The sequence below is a fragment of the Rattus rattus genome, chromosome 9 (genome assembly GCF_011064425.1).
Source record: "Rattus rattus isolate New Zealand chromosome 9, Rrattus_CSIRO_v1, whole genome shotgun sequence".
NCBI classification, from domain to species: Eukaryota; Metazoa; Chordata; class Mammalia; order Rodentia; family Muridae; genus Rattus; species Rattus rattus.
Window position 1 is genome coordinate 84,892,262 of NC_046162.1, and position 23,877 is coordinate 84,916,138.

The following is a 23,877-nucleotide window of genomic DNA, read 5'->3' on the forward strand; positions in this document are numbered from 1 at the left end:
CAGCCTGTTTTCCAGCTTTTTACCTTAAGGGTGGATAGAGGACAGGGCCTGACCAATTTTCCTGTCTCTCAAGGGAATATATGACCCTCACTAGGGCCAACAAATCCTCAAGTGGTTTGTTCCATGCACAAAGAGCAGGGGACTTTCTGTCCCCATGAGACTGGGGGCTCTAAAGGCTGGGTGTATCTAGGCTGACTCTGTGTGTATATGTGTGTGTGTGTGTGTGTGTGTGTGCCTGAATGTGCCTGAAAGCCAAGCCAATAGAAATATATATCTGGTTATGTAGTAGAACAACTGAGAGGCAACCCAGACTTATTTGACTCCTAGATCCCACTAAGCCTGATGTCTACTCTTGCTTTTCTCATTCATGTAGAAGAACACATTCCATTTTTGACTTAGGTTCATTTGAGTTGGGCTTCGATGACTAGGAATCCACCCCTGACTGGTACATCTCTCTAGTGACACCGTGGAGTAGCTGGCTCTGAGCAAGCCTGGCTTTGTGGTGTTCCTGAGCACAGTGATGGACAGGAGGTTGTTTGTGTGGAAGTAGGTGGGATGAGGGATGTGACTACAGAGGGGCCATTGCTGTTGCCCTGGGATTGTCAGGATGGGCTACAGAGAGATCTCCTTCACTCTCAGCCCTTCAGTTGAATTCCACAGCCCCCAACTGTCTGCAGCCAGACTCCCTGTGCCAAGAGGCTCATCTGGGGTCAAAGAGAGGGATACAAAAGCAGGAAAGTACAGGAGAAGGCATGAAGGTCAGAGCCCAGGACACACGTGGCTGGACTCCCCACTCTGCAGGCCACGCCTCCCCCCAACCACTCCTCCCAGGCACTGTGGAAGGCCGTGAACTGTCTGTTTTCTTCTGTTCTGTGGCTGGGATGCTACTGGGGTATAAATGATGCACTGGATCCTCTCAATCGCTGAGACATTTTGTCCTTGTTCATGGCAAGGAAAAGGCCAGCATCCCTTCTGGCCACATAGCTCTCACTGCCAGGTATCTGAAGGAGGCCAAGTCTTAGACAGAAAGAGGAAAGTTGAAGTGCATTTGGGCCCCTTCTCTGCCTCCTGAAAAATCCTTTGCCCAAACCAACAGCCTCATACATGGTAGGCAAGCAAAGAGCCACACCTCCAGCCTCTTCAGGCCCATTTATGACACCCCTAGGAAGACACCCCTGCAATGGGACCTAAACGACCCTCTGATTGCCTTTCTGTGGCTCCTTTCTATGTCCTGCCTCATGTGCCCCACATAACAGCCTAAGTGTCTTTAATTGGGTCAGTGGGTATTTATTGAGCACGTACTATGTACCAAGCTGTGTCTCATGAGCCACAATGCACTAGTAGACAAAATAAAGCTAGTATTGAGGTGGGGGAGGAGTGCAAACAAGCGAAGAGAGAGCACAGCATGGTGGAAACTAACCACTAAGCTAGAAGGCAGGGCAGGCATGAAGAAGTTGAAGTGATGGACAAGGATGCCACCCCCAAGAGAGAAATCGGGGACCAAACAGGAGTACTCAGTCCTGGCACAATCAGGAAGTGCAGGGTGGGAAAAGATCAGTGGTTCCTCAAGAGGTCGGGGGCTAGAGAGATGGCTCAGTGGTGAAGAGCGCTGGTTGCTCTTGCAGAGGACCTAGGTTCAATTCCCAGCACCTACATGGCTGCTCACAACCATGGGCAAACACTAGCAGCTTTGGAGGATCTGGTGCCCTCTTCTGGCCTCCTCAGGCTCCTGCATGTTTGTGGTACACGCAGACTAACTCCGAAGGTTCACGCCAAAACAAAACAAACGAAACAAAATAAAAACAAAACAAAAATCTTCTTACAAGCAAAAGGAAAAGATAAGGAAGGAAAAGGGCCTCTGGGAGAGAAAGTGAGGCTGCGGCTCTTGGCGTAGCTGCATCAGTGCCTATCGTGGAAGGCAGCCTGTTACCATGGCCAGCCTGTTACCAAGGGAGTAGCGAGCCATGGAGGAGGGGCTCCCTGTGGGTGAGGCAGGTACATGAATCCTTCCACTTAGATGTTAAGTGAGCCTGAGTCTGAATCAAGGACACCTGACATGAAGGACCAATCCCAGGTGCTGCGTTCCCCTTCCCTGTGTCACTTTTCCCTTCAGTCAACCCTTACAGAACCTGCCCTGGACCTGGGGTTTCCATGCCTGGGCTGGGCAGAAGGAGAGACCCCAGCACTGGCTCAGGGTACGACAGAAGCAGAGAACCATTATCCTGGCAGGGGGAAAAGGCCTTTTTGAGCTTCTAGAATGGTGTTAGGAACTCAGACGAGAATCTGATCTCCACAGGCACTGATGGAAGCCAGAAACCCAGCATCTAGAAAGAGGATTTACCAATGAAGAAAAGGGATCCCTTTACCAGCAAGACCTGGAGAACAGGATTACTGAATAGGTCAGTGTGCCCCAGCGAAGGAAAGGGTAGGAGGGTTCCAAAGAGTCTCCAGGGAGCGTAGGGCAGGGGAAAGGACACAGGCCACCAAGAGGTTGAGCCAATCCGGAAGAGCTGCCCTGTGAAAGTGACTGGGTACACCATGGGACACTGTGCAGGGAACAGCAAGCACAGAGGTTTCTCAGACATAGCTGTCTTCTCCACAGCAGAAGGACTCAGCTTCCTGATGAAGCAAAGTGGTTGTTTCACTATCTGCGCCCTAGCTGACTTCTCCCTTTGCCCTCTTTAAACAATGGAGATATGGTCTATTCCCAGACAAGGACAGTTAAGACACAAGCCAGTCACGGTGTTAATCCCATCACTTTAGAGGTAGAGACAGGAGGATCTCTGTGAGTTCAAGGTCAGTTTGATCTGCAGTTCTGGGACAACCAGAGTTACATAATGAGAGCCTATCCCAAAAAAAAGAAGAAAGGGGGAGGAGAAAGAGGGGGAGGGGAGGGGGAGGGGAGTAAATCGAGATCTACCATGTAGCTGGGATTTGAACCAGGGCCTCAGTGGCTGCTGCACACGGTTCGTGCACTTAGTCACGTCCCGCAGTGTTTGCGCCTGGCAACAGTGCTAAGCAGAATTTGGAGCAGAGGCACCTAGAGCGGGCCAGACCTTGCCAGGTAGGCTAAGAAACCTTGGGTATTGCCTGTGACAGAAGGGCTAGCGACTGTCTGGACGACCCTAGATCCCCACCTAGTGGTCGGAAAGAGCCATTGTTTTCAACGTCTGGAGACACCGATGCAAAGCAGGTCATTTTCACTCACTGGCAAACTGAGCTGGAGTTCAGGAGAAAGAAGAGTCCCGCTATACGTCGCACACGCACCTAATCCTCTAACAGCCCCTCCAGTAAGGTACTGTGATCTCTGCTGAAGCAATTGGGGACGGCAAAATGACGAAATCAATGACTGCTAACTGCAAAACATTGTGCTAGGTACCCAACTCAGAACAAAGAATCCTGGAGGAACCAGTGGGCCCAGTTTTGAAGGAAGGCACTTTGCAGAAGGCCCTGAGGCGAGGCCCCCAAGAGTAGACTAGAGCAGGGACTGAATAGGGTTCTGGGAGTAGGCAGGCCCCAAAAGGCCCCATTGCTAGGCTAAAGGACCTGGACCACCCTAAAAACTCTATAGTCTTTGAAGGGCTTCCAGGAGGGGAGCTACCTCATCTCAGGATATGTAGGGAAGACTTACCAGCAGATAGCTAGGAGGCTTCCCAAAGGTGGCATGACCTGGACTGAGAGGAGCAAGGTTTTTTCTCCAAAATACACAGGGTACCAAACTCCCAGGGGACAGAGAATTATCAGCCCTGCTGGAGAGCCTGGTTGGAAGGCTAGTAGTGTATGTAGATGGCCTGGAACCTTCTACAGCAGAAAGAAGTCCTCTGGGAAAATGGGAGGAGGGGCACACAAAATCACACACCCGCACACACAATGTGCTTCAGTCTCCCAACCTAAGCCTGGGTTCTGAGAAGGCCTTGACTGGCTAGGACTGAAGCTGGAGGCTCTCAGGAGTTCTCTACAACCGACTCCAAGTGGGCTTGGAAGACGACCTTTGGTCCAGGGCTAGAGTCCTGGAGGGATTCTCCTGCAGGCCTCGCCTTCAGATGGTAAAATTCATCCATTGGTTCATTTACTCATTCATTTCCTGTTCAAATGCTTTCTGTACCCCTCTTACTTGTTTGAGCAGTTTTTGGTCTGGTGTCCCAGCAATGAGCAAAAGAGACACCAACTCTGCCTTAAGGGAGTCAATGACCTTGTAGGTCACAGAGATTTGATGAAATATATGTCCTCCCCAGAGGAGACATGGCAGTGCATGGGGTCTGGTAGGAAAAGTTGAGCCCCAGGCAGGGGCAGGGGAGAGCCCACCTGTTTGTCTTTAAGACAGGATCTCATTAAATTGTATAGGGTAGCCCAGTCGCGCTCTCTCTCTCTCTCTCTCTCTCTCTCTCTCTCTCTCTCTTTTTGTGTGTGTGTGTGTGTGTGTGTGTGTGTGTGTATGTGTTGGTGTTGGTGTTGGTGTTGGTTTTGGAAGAGGGAGTCTGTATAATCCAGGCCTGCTTTCATCTATTGGCAATACCCCTGCCTCAGCCTCCTAAATGCTGTGATGACAGGTATGAGGCATGGCACTCAGCCAACCTCAGACTCTTTATTCTCCTGCCTCTGCTCCCCCCACACCTAAGTAGGTGTGTGTAAACAAGTGTCTGCATTTGCAGGACTGTGTTAGCCTGTGGTCCAGTGAGAAGGGCACCTGTACAAATGCAGATCTGAGGCTATTGGTGTGTGTGTAGTCTCTCCATGAGCCTGGATGAGGGCGGGGGAGATGTGGTGGAGGGGGTGAAGGATGCCTTGCTCAGACCTAAGAGGCGTCTGCTAGGCAGGATATCAGTGATGTGACCAGAAATCTTATGGGTGAACTGGGAGAGCCTAAGAGCAGAGACAGCTGCTCTGAGAGGAGAGGAACGTCCTGGGTGGGGACAAGAAGAAAGGATTAAGCATGTGCTCTGGGACTAAATAAAAATTACCCTATGACATGCCATCATGACCTGGGGACTCTAATGCCCAGAGAGCATAGAGCAGGAATCCTCGGGGCTCTGGGAAGGAGCTCTGGCTTGGGAAGATTCTGTGACCTCTCTTGACCCGGAACAGGTCTAAGCCTTGTTTTTTCTCTCTGAGACGGAAGTTCCCATTGCAAGAATGAGAAAGAAATGTGTTTGGCATGGAGTGGGTGGTCCACAGCTCCCCTTGTCAAGCTGAGGAGCAGTGGCCACAGAGCCAGAGGACACCCTGTTCTCTGCAAGAAATAAAAACAAGAGCGAAGATGGGCCATGCCTACGTTTCCCCCACTAGACGGGTGTGAAGCCAGCGGCCATCTTGGTCTCCTGGGCTTGTCTTTAATTCGGGCCACTTCTCCTACAGCCAGATTCTGGCCAGGACCCCAAGGCTCAGCATCCGGCTGGTGGCAGAGGTCATGCACCCAGCCCTTTTGTCCTTTCCCAGCAGGGAGCCTGACTTATACCCACCATCACCTCATTAGCGACTGCTGCCAAGGGCCCTGCCCACTGGATTGTGAAAGAGTCTTATCCTTTATTTACTGGACAGCCTGAAGCCCTTCATTTCTCTGAACCCCAATGTCATCCTCCATGGTTCATGATCACTTTACTGCCCCTGACTTGACCTTCACTGAGAGCGAGCCCTCATGAGAAAGTACTTTGAATACCATGAAGCCTTCAGTTCAGGGAAGGACTGAGCCCATGTAAGTAGCCCAGATCTAGAGGGTACCCTTTAAGAAGGGCCCCAGAAGGCCTTCCACAGGTACCACTTTCTCTCTTTGGGGAGAACCTGCACCCAATCTGTCAGCGACCCCATGGTGCTGGAGGGCCAAAGTCACCTCACAACGCATAGGATGTGCCCCCTCCCAACACAGCGTGGTGGGAAGATTGAACTGTGACAGCCACATCCCACGGGGACTGGAGGCAGCTGGAGCCAGCTGGTTCCCTGAGGGTTTCAGAACCTGGAATGTTATTTCCTAATTGGGAATTCATCCAGGCCACCAGTCCTGACCCCACTCCAAGAATCTTAGCAACAGTCAAAGTTCCCAAGGTCTGTGAGTGGCTCTGCCTGTCTCTCAGGCCCAGGTTCCTCAGGGGTTAGGTCCTTGTCAGGAGTGGTTAAGGTTGGGGACGGGGGTGCTTCAACTAATCTCTCACATATCATTTTGGTTCTGGTCCACACCATTTACTTTGCCAACTAGAATTTCTTCTGGAGCCCAGAAAAGAAGGTCAAGTCTCAAAGCTAGAAGCCAAGTTTGGCCTTGCACTTATCTCGAGTTCAGTTTTCCTGCTGAGTATCTACTTTGCAATAGATGGTCATCAAGTGACTACATTACCAAGGGGTTCATCCTCTCTGATATACCCTGAAGGGGAACGATGCTGACACTCTGGCTGGGGTTAGGCAGCGAGTTACTGGCTATGGAAGAGACACAAGACTGATGGGAACTGGGCGAGCTTCTGTGCTTGTGCTCTTAAAAAGTGTGTGTAGACTTATTCTGCCTGGATGTCGAGTTGCTGGAACCTCTGGTACTTAGCTTCCAAGAATCTCCCCCACTCTGAGTGTGCCATTTCTTTTTTCAGACACACCAGAAGAGGGCATCAGATCTCGTTACAGATGGTTGTGAGCCACCATGTGGTTGCAGGACCTCTGGAGGATCAGTCAGTGCTCTTAACCGCTGAGCCATCTCTCCAGCCCTGAATGTGCCATTTCTTAGCTACCAGGCCTCGCCTCTTTACCCGTGTGGAGTATCCAGCTCAAACCCGACTCAACTTCTGGTTGCTCACCCCCCACGCCGTTCTTATTCAGCACCTCCTTTAGAGGGAACAACTGGAGACCCAAAGCCCCTCCAGGACCTTTGGTGGTCTTGAAAGATTATACCCTTGGTCCTCAAGTGCACTGGTCCCTGGTGTATATGGAACAGTCTCTTGTGTGACCTTGAGGAGCTGGGTGAGGCTGAGGAGGTGGCGGTAGGAGCTGAGGAATGTCTTAGCCAACCCTTACACCCAAGCTTGCATGGTCCAGTGGAGCCTTACACTCCAAAAGGGCCAGAGGCATGTTTTCCAGTGCCCATAGATCCCAGCCCTGACTGTTTCAGAGAGGCCAGGAAGGACAGAGGCACCTTCCCTGTCTCAAGAAGGATCCGAGCCCAGCCAGGCACATAGAAGGTCATTGCTTCTGGGCGCTGGCACTGCAGGGTAGCTCCAAGAGAAGTCCCCGCATCAAGCTTTGAGCTCTCTAATCGGTGCCCAAAGTCGGTAGCCCCTCTCAAGTCTCTGGGCCTGGACCTACAATGGGTCTAAGGCTCCTCTAGCACCTCAAGTTCTGGCAGGGCGTGCTGACCGGCTGCAGACCGGCCCCTGGCCTGGAGCGCCATCTCGTGGACACGTGGGGAAGTTTTTGCGGCCTGGGACCTGGGAAGGCTCTGGGATCCGGAACAGCCAAGGAAGGGGAGTGCGTTCCGGGTCTTTGGCCCCAACAAACCCGATAGACAGACACTCGCCCCAAGGGGGCCCAAAAGAAACTCGGAGGGAAAAACAGTTTCCAGGCACCAGCACTTCCCCTGTGGGGCAACCTGCCTGCTTTCCGGAGGACGCAGCGCAATGCTCTGAGGTCACCCGGAGCGCCCAGCCCCTTCCAATGCTCGGGGTTGCTCTCGCCACTGACGCCTAAGGCTTACAGCCGAGACTCTTCACCCTTGGCTGGACTTAGCCTACCGGGACAGTGTTCCAAACTTCGCGGTCAAGGGCGGAGAGGCGGAGGGAGGATGGGAGGATGGAAGAAGAAAGCAAATTTGGCTTTAGAGTCGTTCCCAACGTGGGAAGAAGGGCTCAGAGTTGCAACTCCAATCTCTCCCAAGCAGTCCCTCCCGGGCTGCCTTCTTCTGGAGAAGCAGAGGGCGGGGCCTGAGCCCAGGCGGGGCGGGGCCTGAGCCCCGGAGGTCGGAGACCGCAGTCCGGGAGAAGCCCGCGCGGCTTGCTCCTCCCCACGACCGTGAATCCGCAGCCCACTGGGAAGGCTGAGCCCGGTTCCACGCCCTCCGGGAAGGCAGGGCCTACTTCCGAGGCTCAGAAGCCCTCCGCGGCAGCCGGAAAGTTTGGAGGGAAGAAATGGCTTGAGGGTTCGGAAGCCTCGAATTAACCGCCTGGGAAATGCAGTGTCCAACACCTCGGGATCCATTCAGTTGAGTCGCTAGGGGTCTCACCGTGCCCCCAAATTCTGAATCTTCGAGTTCTCCGGTGAATCACACCCAGTCCTAAACCAGCGCACACAATTTTCTCAGACCCCACACTCCCCATAGAGACTCTTGGCGACACGCTTGGTCACCCACTTAACATGCCTCAACGGCCCCTCGACACTCATAGCTCACACATGCCCCTCTGCTGCCGGACTTGTTATCCAAGGTGCCCTGGTGGCAGGTCCTGAAGGGTTAAGGCCGTGGGGCACCGGAGCAGCGGGTACGCGGGCGCCTGAGCTAATTGGCGACCCCAGAGACAATGAAGGCTGGAAGGCTGGGAAGGCTGGTGGCTTAATTGGGCCTGGGAGTGGCCAGGCCTTTGTCTGGGACAAGGCCCAGCCCATCGACCGTAGGATCTTCCCCCAATCTGCACTTGGCCTTGCAGCTGGGGCCCAGCGGAGCACTGGGGTGGCAACTCCGGGAGGGGTGTGTGTAAGGCTGAAAGCAAGAGGCTGGGATAATTCTCCAAATTGCGCTGCAGATCTGCAATAGCACCCCGCCCGAGCTGCAGCGGCTTTGCCTACCACCGCATGTGCTGCCCCCTGGTGTCCACATGCCGAGGGGGATCCCACAGCCAAACAGCCCGCATTCTTTCCAGGTAGGCCGCAAGAAGCCAGGGCACACCTTGCTCTGTGAATTTTACCGGCCCTTTCAACCCAAAGCGACTTCGAATAAACGCAGAGATAGGGAGAGATTCTATGCGAAGTAGGGAGGGACTTTCCTTGTTCCTGCTTGGTTCATGGACCACGTTGCCGCAGTCAGTCCAAGCTGAGCAGAGTAGGGGGGCCATAGCTCATCTAGGGTTAGGGTGAGATCGTCTACACACACACACACACACACACACACACACACACACGCACGCACGCACGCACGCACGCACGCACGCACCACACCACACCACACCACACCACACCACACCACACCACACCACACCACACACAGGCAGGGAAACCCCTCAGCTCTCTTCTCCTCAGCCCAGGGAAACTCGAGGCAGCCCTCTCCCAGGTAAAGATGGACAAAGTGTTTTGCTTGCAGTGTGTCAGCCCAGGAAGGTGACCTGAGCATTTGGAGTTCCTGAAACTTTCAATTCTACCTACATCTTCACCCTCCTCTTCAAATCACTATCCCCAATGTCGCTGGACCAGTGGGAAGCCATACACCCGCAGAGGTACACAGTGCCTAACAAGCAACCTTTTGGGGTTGGATGTCAAAACCTCCTAGATGTAAAGGGATGAAGACGGGGTGGGCGCTCAACGACCACAAACCCAGGGACGTGTTGAAGTAGTCAGCTCTCCGTTTACCGGCCGCCTTGGTTGAGGACTGAGGCACCTACCAGCAGGATGAGGTTATCACCATGGCCTTCAGGAGCGAAGTGGATGGGAGAACCTTGCTCTCCAACAGAAGGGGGTCTTAGGGAAGCACCAGCCCAGTGGGACCAGTGGGACACGGTAGGACTCCCTTGAAAGTCGCCAGCAAGTTGAGGCAAGGAGGGGAAGGACCCACACTCTCACTCCAGGAGATAAATGAGCTGAGGGGTTTTTAAAGCCAGACTTTCCCAGCAGCCCAAACACCGAATGATCCCAGAAGGGAAAGTGATGGGACCTTATTCTGGAGTCCGTGGTATTGAAGAAAGATGGCCACTATCTCCTGCCCAACACACACACACACACACACACACACACACACACACACACACGCACAAAAGGAGAAAGTGAAAAGGGCAGGGCCCAGTTTCCCAGATCATGTACCCAGGAAGTTTGAAAGTGGGGTGATGAGCGGGTCCACAGTGTCCTAGAAAGGAGTCGGGAGTCCAGGCCACTCTGCTGCGCTTTGCGTGACTCCCGCGACTAAATGCCTTGGAGTGGCAGGAGCTGCGGTCACACAGAGTGGCCAGCAGAGGGAGCCAGGGTCACGGGCCTGGGTCTCGGGGGCTGCGGGGCGGAGCGGCGCCTCCAGGCCCGGCCTGAGCCAGGCGCCGACGCGGGCGCCTCGGGGCCTCGCGGCTCTGCACGCGGCCGGGCTGTGAAGCCGCGGTCTCCGAGGTGCAGCTGCGGGCCAGATAGGGGCGCCCATGTCCCCGCCTCAGTTCCTTCTTCAGCGCCCACAGAGCCCCAGCCCCGCGCGACCCACAGAGCGCACAGTGCGGGTCACTTCGCATGGTAGCGTTTTTATTATTTTCTCGCTTCGTTCTCCCTCTGGAGCAAAAAGTGAAAACCTGAGGTGGGGCCCGTGGGCTGGGCGGGCAAAACCGGGGCGCAGAGGCTGAGGGGCCCGCGGGGTGGGCCTTCCCTGGGGTTCGGTGCCTCCCCCTCCCCCAGCAGCCAAGGATCCTGGGGCCCTGTACAATATAGATGCTCATGTAAAATGAAAAAAATTAAATGCTATGAGTTAATCTCTAAATATATGTACACAGCAATGTACACCTTCGAATAAATTAATACGAATTTGTATCTTCTGGGAACCTTAAAACTTATTTACACAAATTACCATTTATTTCATAAATATCTTTTGCCCCCTGGGGACTCAAAGCAGAAGTGCAACTTCCTCCGCTGACCCAGAAGTGGAAGTAGGAATGGCGCCTGTCTTTTGTGGGGTAGAGGTGGGAAGACCAACCGGACAGGACTCCTCTTAGCTCAAGTCTACGCTGAGTTCAGGCTTCCCTGCCTCCAGCATCGTCCACACCAGTTTCTCACGACATTCAGGCCTAAGGCCAGGATCCTGGGATGCTTTCCGAAGTGAACACCTCTACCCTATGCACCTTTTGGCTTTCAAAGGGACCGCCGGAAAGAGGCCACCCCCATAATGTTGAAAGAAGGAGGTGCCCTGGGAGTTGACTCTCGAACAGAAATCCGCATCACATCCAGGGGCTCCAGAGTGACTGTGTTCCGGGTAGACTGATTCCTCGCTTAGACCCCAGGGTAGCGGCCCAGACCCCCGACCTGCCACGCGAGGCTCTATTCTGACCGCTGAAGCCTGCTTTTGCTTCTTTATTTAAATAAATACCCATTCTGTGCTGTACACGTCCCAAACAGCCGAGGCAGAGAGCCCAGCCCGACAGGCTCGTGTGGCAGCGCAGCAGCCAAGCGGTCCCTCACTTGGGAGACTCCCGGCCGGGGGAGAGGGCTCGCTGGCTCTCTAGCCCACTCACCAGTCTCTGGATGCTCTGCAGTTCACTGGCCGCCTCTTTGGCTGAGCCGCTGGGCGATAGGGCCCCGCGGGATGGGCCCCCCACTTTTCGGAGAGCCAGCTCAGGCAGTGGACTGGGCTCACGGCTATTTCCGCCCTTGGAGCTCTCCGCCGCCAGCCCGGTGGTAAGGAGGCTAGAGCTAGGTGGGATGGTGACCGGGATCTGGTAGGGGCTGAAGCGCAGGCGGGGCCGGGCACTGCCCAGAAATGGGCTCCGTGATAGAGAACCAGCGGCGGCGGCGGCGGCAGCTGCAGCGCTGGTGGCGGGTAAAGCGGAGGCGGCGGCGGCCGCTGCTGCCATGTAAGTGTATGGGTAGGGGAAGAGGCCTCCGAAAGTGGGCATTGGGATTCCCTGGAAGAAACAGAAGGCAAGAAGGGTTAGACATCTGTCAGAAGTGTCTTTAAAGGTGGTAGCCTGAATACTACAATTAGACAACCCGTGCCCTACTCATTTAGGCTATAAACCAGAATTCGCATAGCTATAAAACCCCGGGCTCACATGAGATGAACCAGTGTGCCAGGGACAAACCCAGTGAGTGTGTCCATCACCTAGGGTGGGAAGCAAAGACCTGGAGTCTCCCTATTCTGTGCTGTTTGGTATTGTAGGGGTAAGAGAATTAGCATCAGCTGGCTGAACTAGGATGGGCAAAGGCCTAGAGAGAAGAACCAAGACAGGCATGGGGCCAGGTGGCAAGCAGACAGCTGGGACTGTCATATGAGGTCCTGCTCCTGTAGGACAGCAGTTCCTCCAGCCTTCTGTCTGCAGGTCCCACACTGCAGTGGAACACAGGCTTAGGAAGCAAGATGACCAAGCTTCGCGCTTGTTTGCCTGTCCAGGGGTCTCCTGTCTCAGCCCGGATCAGGACACAAGTGACAACCAGTTCATAAACTGGCCTGAACATTTGACAAAGAACTGGCAGCGCTTCTGTGGCAGCTGAGGACGGAATGCAGGCTTTGCTGGTGGATAGCAGAGCAGTCAGGAAACCCTGGACACAGGGCGCTCAGTTCGTGAGGCCCCGATTTGAGATTGTCTGACCTTTTGAGATAATGGCTTATGTCCTGGAGTGTGTGCCTCTGGAGTGGGTGATGGGGGGGGGCGGCTCTGACAGTGCCAGGGACAGAGAAAACCCAAGTCCCTGTTCAAACGGGGTGGGGGGGGGGCAAGAAGCAGCTTAGTCTGTAGGAATAGAAGGGCTTGCTTGTGCACTTCAGATCTAGCACCTCAGGTTGGGAGGAGGGGGAGGGAACTTCTCAAAATTCTGCTTTACCTGACATACAACTATGGCTTTACCACCTAACAATTATAACAACTGACTTCTCATGAGCTCTGGGGTACTCTTTCCCTGGATTTGCACCTACTGACCAGGCCATAGCCAGAAGCCCCAGGCTTCCCCCACGGTCCGCCCCCTGTAATGATTAGGGCTTGCTGAGGAAAGAGGCATTCATCCACAGAAAGCCAGGGGTGCAGCTCAACCTTCCAGTCTGGAGTCACAGGGATTCGGGTATTACAGACAAATTCATTTCAGAACCCACCCCCTTACACATATTCACTTCTGTACCAAAGCCATTTTCTCAAAAATCTAACCTCCTGTTTTCCTTCCCTGGAGATATGATCTCAAGGGTTCAATTTGCCAGAAACCTCAGAGGGAAGAAACCGAATGAAGGGATTCCAAATCTTTCCGCAGGGAATATTCCACCCAAGTAACTAAAGAGCTTGCTCTGCGCATCCGATCTCCGTATTACGCCTCTGGCCACATTTTCATAAACTCTCCCCTGGGAATTTAGAATTTCAGTAAGAGGTTGTGGGGGAGCTAAGCCCCCTTCCCTGGATGCGACAGGAGAGTTAGGGACTCAAGAGTAGGGCAAAGACCAGTCTTGTCACTTGTCAGGACTGGCGACTTACTAGAGGACCTTAAAGGGGCCAGGAATATCTGGGAGGTGAGTCATTTGGGGAGTCAACTGTCTAGAAAATAACGCAAAATTCCCTCCTTCGTTCGTCCAGCCTACAGTTTTTCAGAGCCAATCATGAAGTAAAGATTTTCTTTCTCAAACATTTCCTAGGGCCAGAAAAGTGGACCCCATAAAACCCAGGAGCACCCTAGTTGGTCATTCAGAAGAATTTTGAACTGTGTTCTCTCACTCCTCATTGGGGTTATAGAGGGGCAAACAGGTCCAGAGAGGACCAGGGACATTCCTAAGGTCACATAGGGTTCAGAAGCAATGTCCTGGTTAGCTCATGGTCGGTTTTAATCTCTTAGGACTTAAATGGCTTTCCTGTAGATAGCTTTTGGTTTCTCGGAGGATCTGAGTACCTATAGCATCTCTCAAGTTCTCTGCCCACCTCAGCCACCAACAAGCTGCTGTGCCACCCTCCTTCGGCTGCCTGCAGATCACAGGACTTACCTGAGATGCCAGCATGTGCTGGGAGAGGTGGAACGGGAAGGGAGTCGCGGTGCTCGCTGCGCTGGCTGCGGGACCCAGCCCGCCTGCGTCCAGCCCCGCCGCGGTTCCGGGCGCAGCGCCCCCGCTATTGCCACCGCCGCCTGCCACCGAGGCTAGCAGATGACCCATGCCCATGGCGGAGAAGGCTCCGGGGCCCATGGCAAATTGTCCTGGGTGCAGGAAGAGGGGCTGGCCAGCTCCCAACGGCCCAAAGAACTGCTGCCCGTGCAGGTGGCTGGAGAAGGCCAGGCCGGGCAGATGGCCCGCACCCAGGGGGGACGCACTGTCTGTCTGCACCACCAGAGGCGCCAGGCTGGGCTCCTTGCCTTCGCCCACGTCCTTGTTGCGCCCCTCATCCTTCCTCCGGGCCTCCGCGCGCTCCTTCTCCAGGCTCCGCAGGCTAAATGGGCGGTCCCCACCGCCCTCCGTCGGTTCCTTGCTGCCCCTCTCCGGGCTGCGCCGCTCCCGGGAGCGTTCGGGTTCGGTCAGGCGAGCGGGGCTGGCGTCCCGCGAAGAGCTGCGGCCCAGGGGCGCTGCGGCGCGCTCCTCGCCCGACCGCTCCGGCTCAGGGTCGCTGTCGGCTGCGCACGGCTTCTCCTCGGCTACGGGGAGGGAGGGAGCACGGGTTATCCCGACGCAGCCGGAGACCGACGTGGCGCCCAGTTCCCCGGAACCTGGACCTGGTCACCGACACTTTAGACAGACCAGCTGTTGGGAAGGTCAAGTTGGGAGAGCTTCTAGGGGCAGCTGCAGGTCACATAAATCAAGACCCATTCTAACACTGGAAGAAAACGAGCCCCGGAGGAGATAGCTTACTTCCAACCACACATCCTAGAAAAGGTCCAGCTCCAAATTCTACCAAATGTCCTGGTTGCCAGGGACAGTCCTTATATGGGAGTACCAGATTGGAAGTTCTAGCCACATTCCGGTAATTTTTATTCAGGCCTTTAAGATTAGCCGATCACTGAGCAAAAGACCGACTTTAAGGGACAACTAAGAGGACATTTCTTGGTCTTTCCCTCCAGACTCGGATCAACTATGCCGCTCACCTCGGGCCCGGTGCAGGCGTAGAGGGCTGGGCGCTGCGCTGGGGGAGGGCGGTGGTTCGCGCGCAGGCGGAGGGTCGCAGGACGAGGCATCGGATTCAGCGCCGTCACGCTCCGGTTTACAGTGCTCCTCATACAAACGGAGAGTGGGCAGCGTTAGCTGCTTCCTGGGGGCGAGCAGAGGGAGCGGTCAGCCGCCATTGTATCCTCCCTGTTTTCTGCGACCCGGGGTACGTGCTACAGGCCATCGGCAGGTCTCTCACCTTTTCTCCCGACGGCCGTTCCCGGTGTCCCGGAAGCCCTTGGCAAAAGGGTTGTTGTCGATCTTCAGCTGTGTAATCTGCAGGACCGAGGAAGTGGTACTAAGTCAAGACCTGGCTCTTCTAGGCTGGCCGGGGGCACCCCGAGGTCAGCGGCTACTGGTACTACACAGTAGAGAGCGGGGATTGGGGGTGGGGTCGTGCCACCGGCCTGGGGTAGTACGCAGAGAGGTGAGGCCGGCAGACAAGCATCTAGGAAAATGACGGGATCTCTGCATCTCCAACAGTCTTATTCAAGAAATAATCCCTCGACACGCACACACAGGCCCAAGCAAGCAAACAGGCTCACGTAGTCACACAGGTTAAGCTATTCGGCACCTGAGCATAGAAAAACACAGTGCCCGCACACCCAAGTCCGCAGGTCCAGGCAAAGTCAAGTCATCGCACTCACAGGCCCATAAGGGCAAGTTCACAAAAGAATAAAAATAAACAAACGAGCGCATATAGAATCTAACTTGTTTAGATATAGAATTCACTTGTTTCCACACAGAGCTAAGACACTCTATACAATGTACCTGGCCAGGCAGACACCTAGTTTATAAAGACACAACCAAAGACACTGGGACCTTCTCATTTAATCCAAGGCGATCTATGAGGGCCATTTCTCCTAAGGAGAATTCTCCCAGCCTCTCCCAAAGGACCTAGGGCCTGGATGGACTCAGACAAGTGGCTTAGAGGAGCTCGCCAGGGGCTGTGCCACCTGTCCCACTCTTTGGCTCCCTTGGAGAGTAAAAATTGGACCCTGAGTTCCTAGCATCTGTAGAGCTTGGGCAGATTGCCCCAGGCGCCCTCTTTTCATTTAGATTCCCAGTCCTGAGCCAAGAAATGAAGGAATAAAATGTAAAAATGTCAGCGGGAGCCTGAGTCCCTACTAATTGCTAAGTAAACATCTCCACTCCAACTACGGCCCAGCTGTTTGAGTGCCTCGGGGGAGTATGTGTGTCTGTGTGGGTATGAGGGGGAGCCCGGGGGATTTATGTGGGTGCTGCTCTTCTGAATCTGAGTGGGCGGTGAGTACTTGAAGCTCTCTGCAATGCCGCTGCTATCAGGTGGGTTTGAAGGGAGGGTTGGAGCCTGTAAATATTGGGGGGGATGTAGACGGATGCAGGGGCCAAGTCCACTCCCCCCTACCCCCAGCACACCTTGTCATTCTGGTAGGCAGTGACAGCGATGAAGTCAGTCTCTGGGAAGACATAGGTGCGAAAGGTACTGTATGGGAGCTTCAAGATGTCGTTGGCTCGAACGATGTGGAAGCGCGGCTGGTACTTGTGCATAGAGTTCAGGATGGTCTGTGAGGAGTAAGAGGTTCAGCCCGCAGTCCCCTGCCCTGGGCCTAAAGCTTTCTGCTATTGGACTGACCTCTCTCTCTCTCTCTCTCTCTCTCTCTCTCTCTCTCTCTCTCTCTCTTTGTTCTCTCGTTTGTTTTTTTTTTCTTTCACCTGCACCTCATTTTATATTTTCTCATGCTTCCCCCCCCCCTTTTCACAGCTACTCTTTCTTTCTCTTACATCTCCCAGTTGGAAAAAGAAATGAAACAAAACAGAAACAAACAAATAAGATCCATCTCCATTCGTTGACCTCACTTTTCCCTGGCATTACTGGGTCCTGAGATACTAAGGAAAGAAAGTGTGTGTGTGTGTGTGTGTGTGTGTGTGTGTAGGGGTGCTTAAGGGCTAGCTATAATGCACTAGGAGATTCTCTTTGCCCAGTGAACTCCCTAGCACTTGCTAGGACCTTGGCTCAGTCAGAAATGGGGAGTCCCTCCTTATTTTCCATGCCTGGGCATCCCCCTTAATGGAGGGAAGATCTCCCGAAGGCTGGATGAGGGCAGATTTAATTTCTGGATTTCCTAATGGTAGTAAAGGTTAGCTACAGGAGGAAGCCATGGCAGGTTGTCCAAACACTGCGTCTACACATCCTCAGCAGGGTGACCTCCACAGGACCCAGGGCAGCTTGACCCATTAACACTTGCCTCACTCTTGACTCTACGAGGGGCTCTCAAAATTCTGTCAGAAATGAACTGAGGTTGAGAGCAGCCTGGAGCTTTCCACAAACTGTCTACATACTTTTCCTCAGGCTTGCAGAACAGGACTCTGGAAGCCTAGGCCCAGCTTACCTGGGCCACAGAGCAGTGACTCAGACAGGGCCGCTCTAGGGGTTCAACCGATGATTCCCTCCTGAAATCCTCTAGCCTCCTTCTACCCACTCAACTACACCCAGGTTCTCACTATCTTCCCAACCTGCCCACACTCACAAAGCCATGCTTGTCAGAAATGTTGTTGGTTAGCTTCAGTTTGTGGAAGGCCACAGGCTTGGCCATCCACTGCTCCCCTGTGGCCGGACTGTCCGGGTGGATGTACATGCGTTTAGGCATCTCGGGGTCAGCTTTGCCTGCCACCATCCATCTTGAGTTGTGAAACTTATAGCGGCAGTCATCGGCAGCCACAATGTCCATCAGCAGGATGTACTTGGCCTTCTTGTCCAGGCCGCTGACTCGAACCTTGAAGGGGGGGAACATCCGCCTCGGAGGGAGGGAAGGGGGATAGCCATTGGGACCCGGGTCTTCTTGGCCCCTTTGCCTTCCCCATGATGTGACACCCTGCCTGAAGTTTCCCCATCTACGTTTGCCACGATGTGCTGTGCTCCTACTGCTACCAGGAAGACCCAACCTGTGTTTGTTACTCCCAAAACATCTCCTTTCTGCCGGCCAGACCCTGTTTTGTAAAGTCTTGGATTAGTTTTGCACTCAGATCTGGGAACCTTTCCTCCACTCTGATCCGAGATGAGGGTTGATGCCCAGGAAAGGAAGCTAGGCCCTTTAGAGATACCCTGGGTTTTTCTGAATTGCCCAGAAATTCGTAGAGAGGAAATAAACTATTGGGACAGGCTCAAAGAAATAAACTAGCAAGGTCTTTGTCTGGGGAAACGATTTAGAGCCTTAATCAGGGAACCCTAGCCTAGAATTTCGGGGGAACAGGGTGAACCCGAGGCCTGGACTTTCAGTGCTGGGAGGATTGGGGATTGTGTTTTTCTCCTGGCTTTAAGGCCTCAAGAGGTGACTGGTCCAGAGCTCCAAGCTCCAAGGACAAGCAAGATTCTCTCCAAGGCCTAGCTGTGGGCTCAACAATTCTCTGTCAGAATCAAGTGGTCGGTCTGGAGCTAGCAGGAGTAGGGATGCTAGTCCCATTATGGACTCCGGTGATCGGTGGAGAATCCGGGGAAGGTTCCTTCTCTTAGGAACTCGGAGACCGACCGGGATACAGAAAAGCGAGACCGAGACCGCAAGGGGCGGAGGAGCCCCTCCAGAGTCGAGCCACAGAGGCTTTGAGACTCAGAAAGGTTAGGAATATTCTTTAGGAGCGTGTTTTCGTTTTATTTCAATCGAGAGGTGTTTGCTTTTCTTTTTCTTTTTTAATTCGCTCCGGAGCCAAACGGAAAAAAAAAAAAGTCAGTTTGCTTGTCTGTGGAGAAGAGCGTGGCGCCAGGGCCGGAGCGTGGAGAGCCTAGAGTGCATCGGCCCGGTGCTGGTGGGTGCTGTCCGATCCCCGAGCCCTCCCGCCCGCCGGTCTCCCGGCCACCCTACCTCCCGGACTTGGTGATGACCATCTCGGTGCCCAGCTTGTGGAACTGGTCCCACAGCTCCTTGGCCTCCAGCGTCACCTTGGGGTCGTCCTCCACCTCGTCCTCCGGTTCCAGGCTCTTGAGCGAGCGCAGATGCGCGGCGGGCGGGTGCGGGCCGAGTGCCGAGACGTGCAGCCCCGCCTCGGCTGCCGCCGCCGCCGCTGCTGCCGCGGCCGCCGCCCCCGCCAGGCCCGGGTCGGGCAAAGGCTTGGCCAGCGCGCCGGGCGGCAGCGCTAGCGCCGGGAAGAAGGAGGGCTGCGCTGCCGCCAGGAAGGCGGACATGGGGAAATCGGCGGGCCGTGGCGCGTGGAACGGATGGTAAGCCATGGCGCTGGCTGCCAGCGCCGGCTCTCTCATCAGGACATCCGGCCCAGGCACCCGGGAGCCGGGGCCGGGGCCGGGGGCGCGCCTCGGACCCCCGGCCCGGGCGGCGGCGCGCGCGGAGGACAGACGGCCCGGGCGGCGGGCGCGGCAGCGGCTTCTCCCGGCTCCCCGTCCCGCGCACCTCAAGGGGCGCGGGGCTCTGGACGCGGGGGCGGAGGGGGCTCTGCGCGGGGCTGGGCTGGGCTGGCCGACTCCGGCGCCGGGGACCACGCGCGACTGGTTAGATCTTGTCCTGATCTCTGGAAAACTGTGACTATCTCACATGTCCTGCCCTGTTCGGATCCCCTGCGCTAACGAGCCAGGCCCCCCTTGATTGCTGATTTTACGCTTTTTGGACCAATTGTGGGTCTCCGGGGGCGGGGTTTTGACAGCTCAGGCCAAGCTCTGGACGGGAGGGGGGGCCAGGGAGAAGGTGTCGGAAGCCTCAGCAGTAAGAAAACATGTCAACAGAATAAAATATTAACCAATGACGGGCCGGCGGGCCCCGAGACCCCTCCCCCTGGCCTGGCCCCCACCTCGTCGTCCGCGCCGGCCGCTGCCTGGGCGAGGGCTGGAAAGCGCAGAGGGCCGATCTGACCCGCCGAAAGGGCCTGAGGCAGGGGGCGCCCGGGTCCCAGGGCCTTGGGGAAGGACCCCTAGCCGCGTGCCGGCCCCAAGTGCAAAGCATTGACACGTTCGGGAGAGGAGAGGGGGCGCCCTTTCCCTCCCGCGCCGGGAGGCCCGGCCGCTCTGGCCTGCGCCCCAGCCTGGCCTCCCACCCCACTCCCGGTCACCGCCCCGGGTCCATGCACTTCGGAGGGAGGCTGCGGGCACTGGAAAGCGAGGCCGGTGGGCGGGCAAGTCAGGAGGCTCGGGCGACCGAGGTCCCGGAGCCGAAATCAGGTGGCCGGAGCCGGTGAGTGGGGAGCCACGGCAGAACCCTGATGGGGCCGGCACGGGCGGGAGCGGGACGCGGCCTTGCACTGGAGAAATGAAGGGACCCCCACTCCTCACCTGCTCCTCCCCTCATAGACTCAGGAACCTGGGGTTACAGGCGGGCCCGGCATTTAGCCTAAAGTAGGTGTGTGTCAGGTCCCTAAGTCAAAACCTTCTGGCGAGTGGGGGAATGGATCCTTGGGGCCAGATAGGTGAGCGCACCTTCTACAGAGCCCAAGGCGGTACCGCGCTAGCCGATCCTAGAACTCAGATTCTCCACACGCGCCAGAACGAATTTTCGCCGCATCCGGTATTGGAGATGCAAGCCTATCTCTTCCTAAACACTGGCATCTTTCCTTCACCTCCAGTTACTTCTCTAGAGTTTGTTTCCGTCTTTTGGAAGCTCAAGGCCCCCTAGTTCAGGAATGCTGAGTAATGCGGGTGGGAATCGAGGTGTCTGCCAGCATGTGTGAACACCCCTTTCGACGATCAGTCTTCGTTTGCTCTCTGGCACCGGCCCCAATGCATCTTCGTGTGTGTGTGTGTGTGTGTGTGTGTGTGTGTGTATTTTGTGTCCAGTGTGGTGCCCCTCCGTACACATTGAGAGCCATAATCAGGTGTGTTCAGAGTAAAAAGATCATACACTTGCCCATTTATGGCTGGTGCTCCGACCCTTGTGCTTGTTGGGGAGGGGAGGCAGGGTATGCACTAGCCACAGTGGACCCTCCCACCCACCCAACCAGTATAAGCGAATTCTGCCCTGTGCCCGTATGGTGGGTGCCTACATCATCAGTGGCCCAGGCAGCTCGCCCCTCTGCTACGTACACCAGGTCTCCGGGCACTTGGTAGCTGACCGCCCAGAAAGGCGTTTAAAAGCTAGTCGCCCCCGGCAGTACGAGGTTGAAACCAGCAGGAGTCGTTTGGCCTCCACGACCTTTTTTCCTATACATCTGAGTCAACCACCAGGAGCTTGTAATTCCTCATCGCCCTGTGCGCGCCTGCCCCACTAGGTTTTTCGTCAGGACCTTACTCTTGGCTAGGTCGCTTTTTCTCATTCTTTTCTCTGCCCATAATGAATCTTCAGCTCTAGTTCGCAGCTGGTGTGAGATCCATGGCAGCTTTGCATTGGTTCCAATTTAGACAGGATGTGGCTCCTCCAGGAGATAGGTGTCTGAACAACACACTTAGGCAGTTAGTGAGGCGAACAGCAACAACAACAAAAAAGTCAGGTCAGCTTTCCGAATTAGCAATACATTTGCTAAGTTGTGTGTGTGGGATCAGGCACTTTAGTACCTTGTAAAAATGTGTATGTATTGAAGTATGTATTTTTGGACATTTTTCCTGGGTAGCATACTGTAGCTGGTCTACCCGTTTAGGCCCGAGATTTGAAACACGAAGGTCTGAATTATTGGTCCTCGAAACCGGGCAGCTGTCGCCCAGTGGCTACATTAGGGGATCTGAATCCCACTTAAGTTAAGGACCTGACCTGCGACTGGTCAGACACTTTTTCCCTGCCGCCCCGGCAGGTTGGGATTCCACCAACCGCTCCAGCCCACCACCACACAGTCACCTGGAGAACCTGCCTTAGCCACTCTTAAGATTCTTTATCGACCCATCCCCAAACTTTCTTAGAATATCCTTGGATCATCGAAAACTGGCGCTGGGGCGGCCCAAGCAGCCTCTTGAGCGGCGCCTTGCGGGCCGCAGCTCCTGCTCCGCCCTACCCCCGCCTGGGTCTACCCCCCACTCCTCTCCCCTTCTCAGGAACAGGCGCCCCTGGGGGAGTCCCCCGGGCAGAGTGTGCGTGTCTCTTTAAGAGGCCCCGGGGGGCGCCTCGCGGGCCGCCCGGGGCTGGAGGGGGAGGGCACGGGCGAGGGCGCCTGGCGCCAGGCGGCCGAGGCTCCACAACAAAGCTCCGGCCCCTGTCACTTCGCATCGGCCGGGACCCGCAGACGGGTGGGGGACGCGCGCTCTGCCGCCCCTCCCTCTCCCGGGCAGTCCTGGGCCCGGGCGTCGGGCAGGCGCTGGCTTCGCGGTTCCAAGCCCCTTTCACGTGGTTCTTAGTCTTAGCTTCCCGCAACCAAATCGAGCACCAGTAGCCCGGGCCAGAGGGGACTGCGTTCCCAAGCCTGGCAGGGCTGCCGGGTTCATCTTTTGGCCGGTTTACATCGAGAATGGTCTCGCATAGGTCCCTGTGGGTATCTGCACGCATGACCCGCGTGGAGTGGCTGCGGGAATGCTGGGGGATGTGTGGTCCTGTGGCAGAGTTGAATGAGGGGCACGTGAGCGCCAAAAACTGGGCACTAAGCACGCCTTGACATATGAATGTGTCTGGAAAAAGCTGGGGTGACATGAGTGGCCCTATGCTTCGGACAAGTGGTCGGTAGAAGACACTAGGCGCATTCGTTGTTTCCATCCATGGCTTCTCCACCGGACCCGCGCCTCTTGGAGCCTTGGCGCCAGCTAGCCCGGTTAAGCAGTAGGGCTGGGCTCCCCCGCGGTCCTGGGTCTGGCCAGGCTGGGGGCCGCGGCCTCGGTGACCCCAGCCCCCGGCGGCCCAGCCTATCCCGTCCACTTAAACAAATTGCGGCTGACAGGCGCGCAGTCTCCTTGGAGCCGCAGCTCGCCGGTCGCCTCTCTCGTCCCAATTACCCAGCGCAGGGTCTGGCCAACAAGCTGGGGTGCGGCAGGCAACGCGGGAAGAGTGGGCTGCCCGACCTTCCTTCTGGTCACGGTGTGGCCCTAGTCTGGTGCCAGGACCAGCCGCGGGGCCACTTCCTTGTCAGGCTCTGGGAAGCATTGGAACTGTTACCTCCTGTGTGGCCCACTGCCTGCCTGCTTTCCAGATTGATACGAAGGCCCAGCTAAGCTGTCTCTGCCAGGGACAGAGTTGCTCCGGTGGGCGGGCATCTCTTTGCGTATTGAGACATCACACGGTTAGGAACATAGGTTATGTTCTTGTTGATTTGGGGAGACTTTCTCCAGAGCTTTAGGAATCCTGTAACTCCTCCAAACTGCTAGATACTCGCTACCCAGAGCGTTGGTTCCGCGAAGTGCAGCTGTCGCCCTTGGTACACAACGGGTAGGAAAAGTGAGGCGCCAGTCTTGAACGTGAGCCTGGACATGGTGCATGTTTGGGATCTCAAAAGAGCGAACCGGCTTGAGAAGGGTCCCCAGATAGGCCCACCTACAATAGTGGGTCGGGGCTGGTCTGCGGGCACTGAGTACCTGGGGAACAGCACGGTGACAATTTGCGGGTCTCCCGCAGTTCCACTCCTACCAATGAACGACTAGGGCTGTAGCCTTCGAGCACCTTTCTGACCACAGTGGTCCCTTTTCCTCCGCCATGCCATTTCTGCTGCGCTCTTCATAGTCCCTCTCCTTATAGAGGAGAATCCTGAAGCCCAGCTAGAGCTGAAGTTAATTTGCCTAAGGTCACATGGCTCCAGGTGGAGAAGCTAGAACGGAATCCCAAATCCACTCCTTAGAAAAGAGGTATTGCTGTTCTGCTCAGAGCACAAAGCCACACTGGCATTCCAGAACCTCCACTGGGATCTGGCTTTACAGACCAGGTCTGCGGGAGGGTTTACCGGGAGCACCTTCAGAGTGAGAGGCGTCTGGACTGTCTGCCGGGCACCAGATAGATCAGCTGGGGTTCAGGTGGCCGTACAGAAACAGGACGGAGCCCATGGAGCAGCAAGGTGCAGACAGGGGTCAGCTGACTAGCTGCGACTCCATG

At 55.6% G+C, this 23,877-nt stretch overlaps 1 protein-coding gene across 1 annotated transcript; it reads right to left on the bottom strand.

The window, feature by feature from the left end:
• Window positions 1-10,375: 10,375 nt before the first annotated feature.
• On the bottom strand, window positions 10,376-19,196 carry Tbx2 (T-box transcription factor 2). The gene is made up of 7 exons (XM_032912359.1): window positions 18,802-19,196; window positions 17,473-17,740; window positions 16,361-16,507; window positions 15,162-15,238; window positions 14,902-15,065; window positions 13,814-14,454; window positions 10,376-11,762 (listed from the first exon to the last, which is right to left on the bottom strand). The coding sequence occupies exons 1-7, from the start codon at window positions 19,194-19,196 to the stop codon at window positions 11,316-11,318; spliced, it is 2,139 nt and encodes a 712-aa protein (XP_032768250.1). The 3' UTR covers window positions 10,376-11,315.
• Window positions 19,197-23,877: the final 4,681 nt, after the last annotated feature.

Coding starts and splice junctions, on each gene's coding strand:
- Tbx2 (XM_032912359.1), bottom strand. CDS start 19,196: ATGAGAGAGCCGGCGCTGGCAGCCAGCGCCATGGCTTACCATCCGTTC. Junction 15,239..16,360: donor CTGCCTACCAGAATGACAAG/GTGTGCTGGGGG, acceptor TCGGTCCTGCAG/ATTACACAGCTGAAGATCGA. Junction 15,066..15,161: donor AACGGCCGTCGGGAGAAAAG/GTGAGAGACCTG, acceptor GCTCGCCCCCAG/GAAGCAGCTAACGCTGCCCA.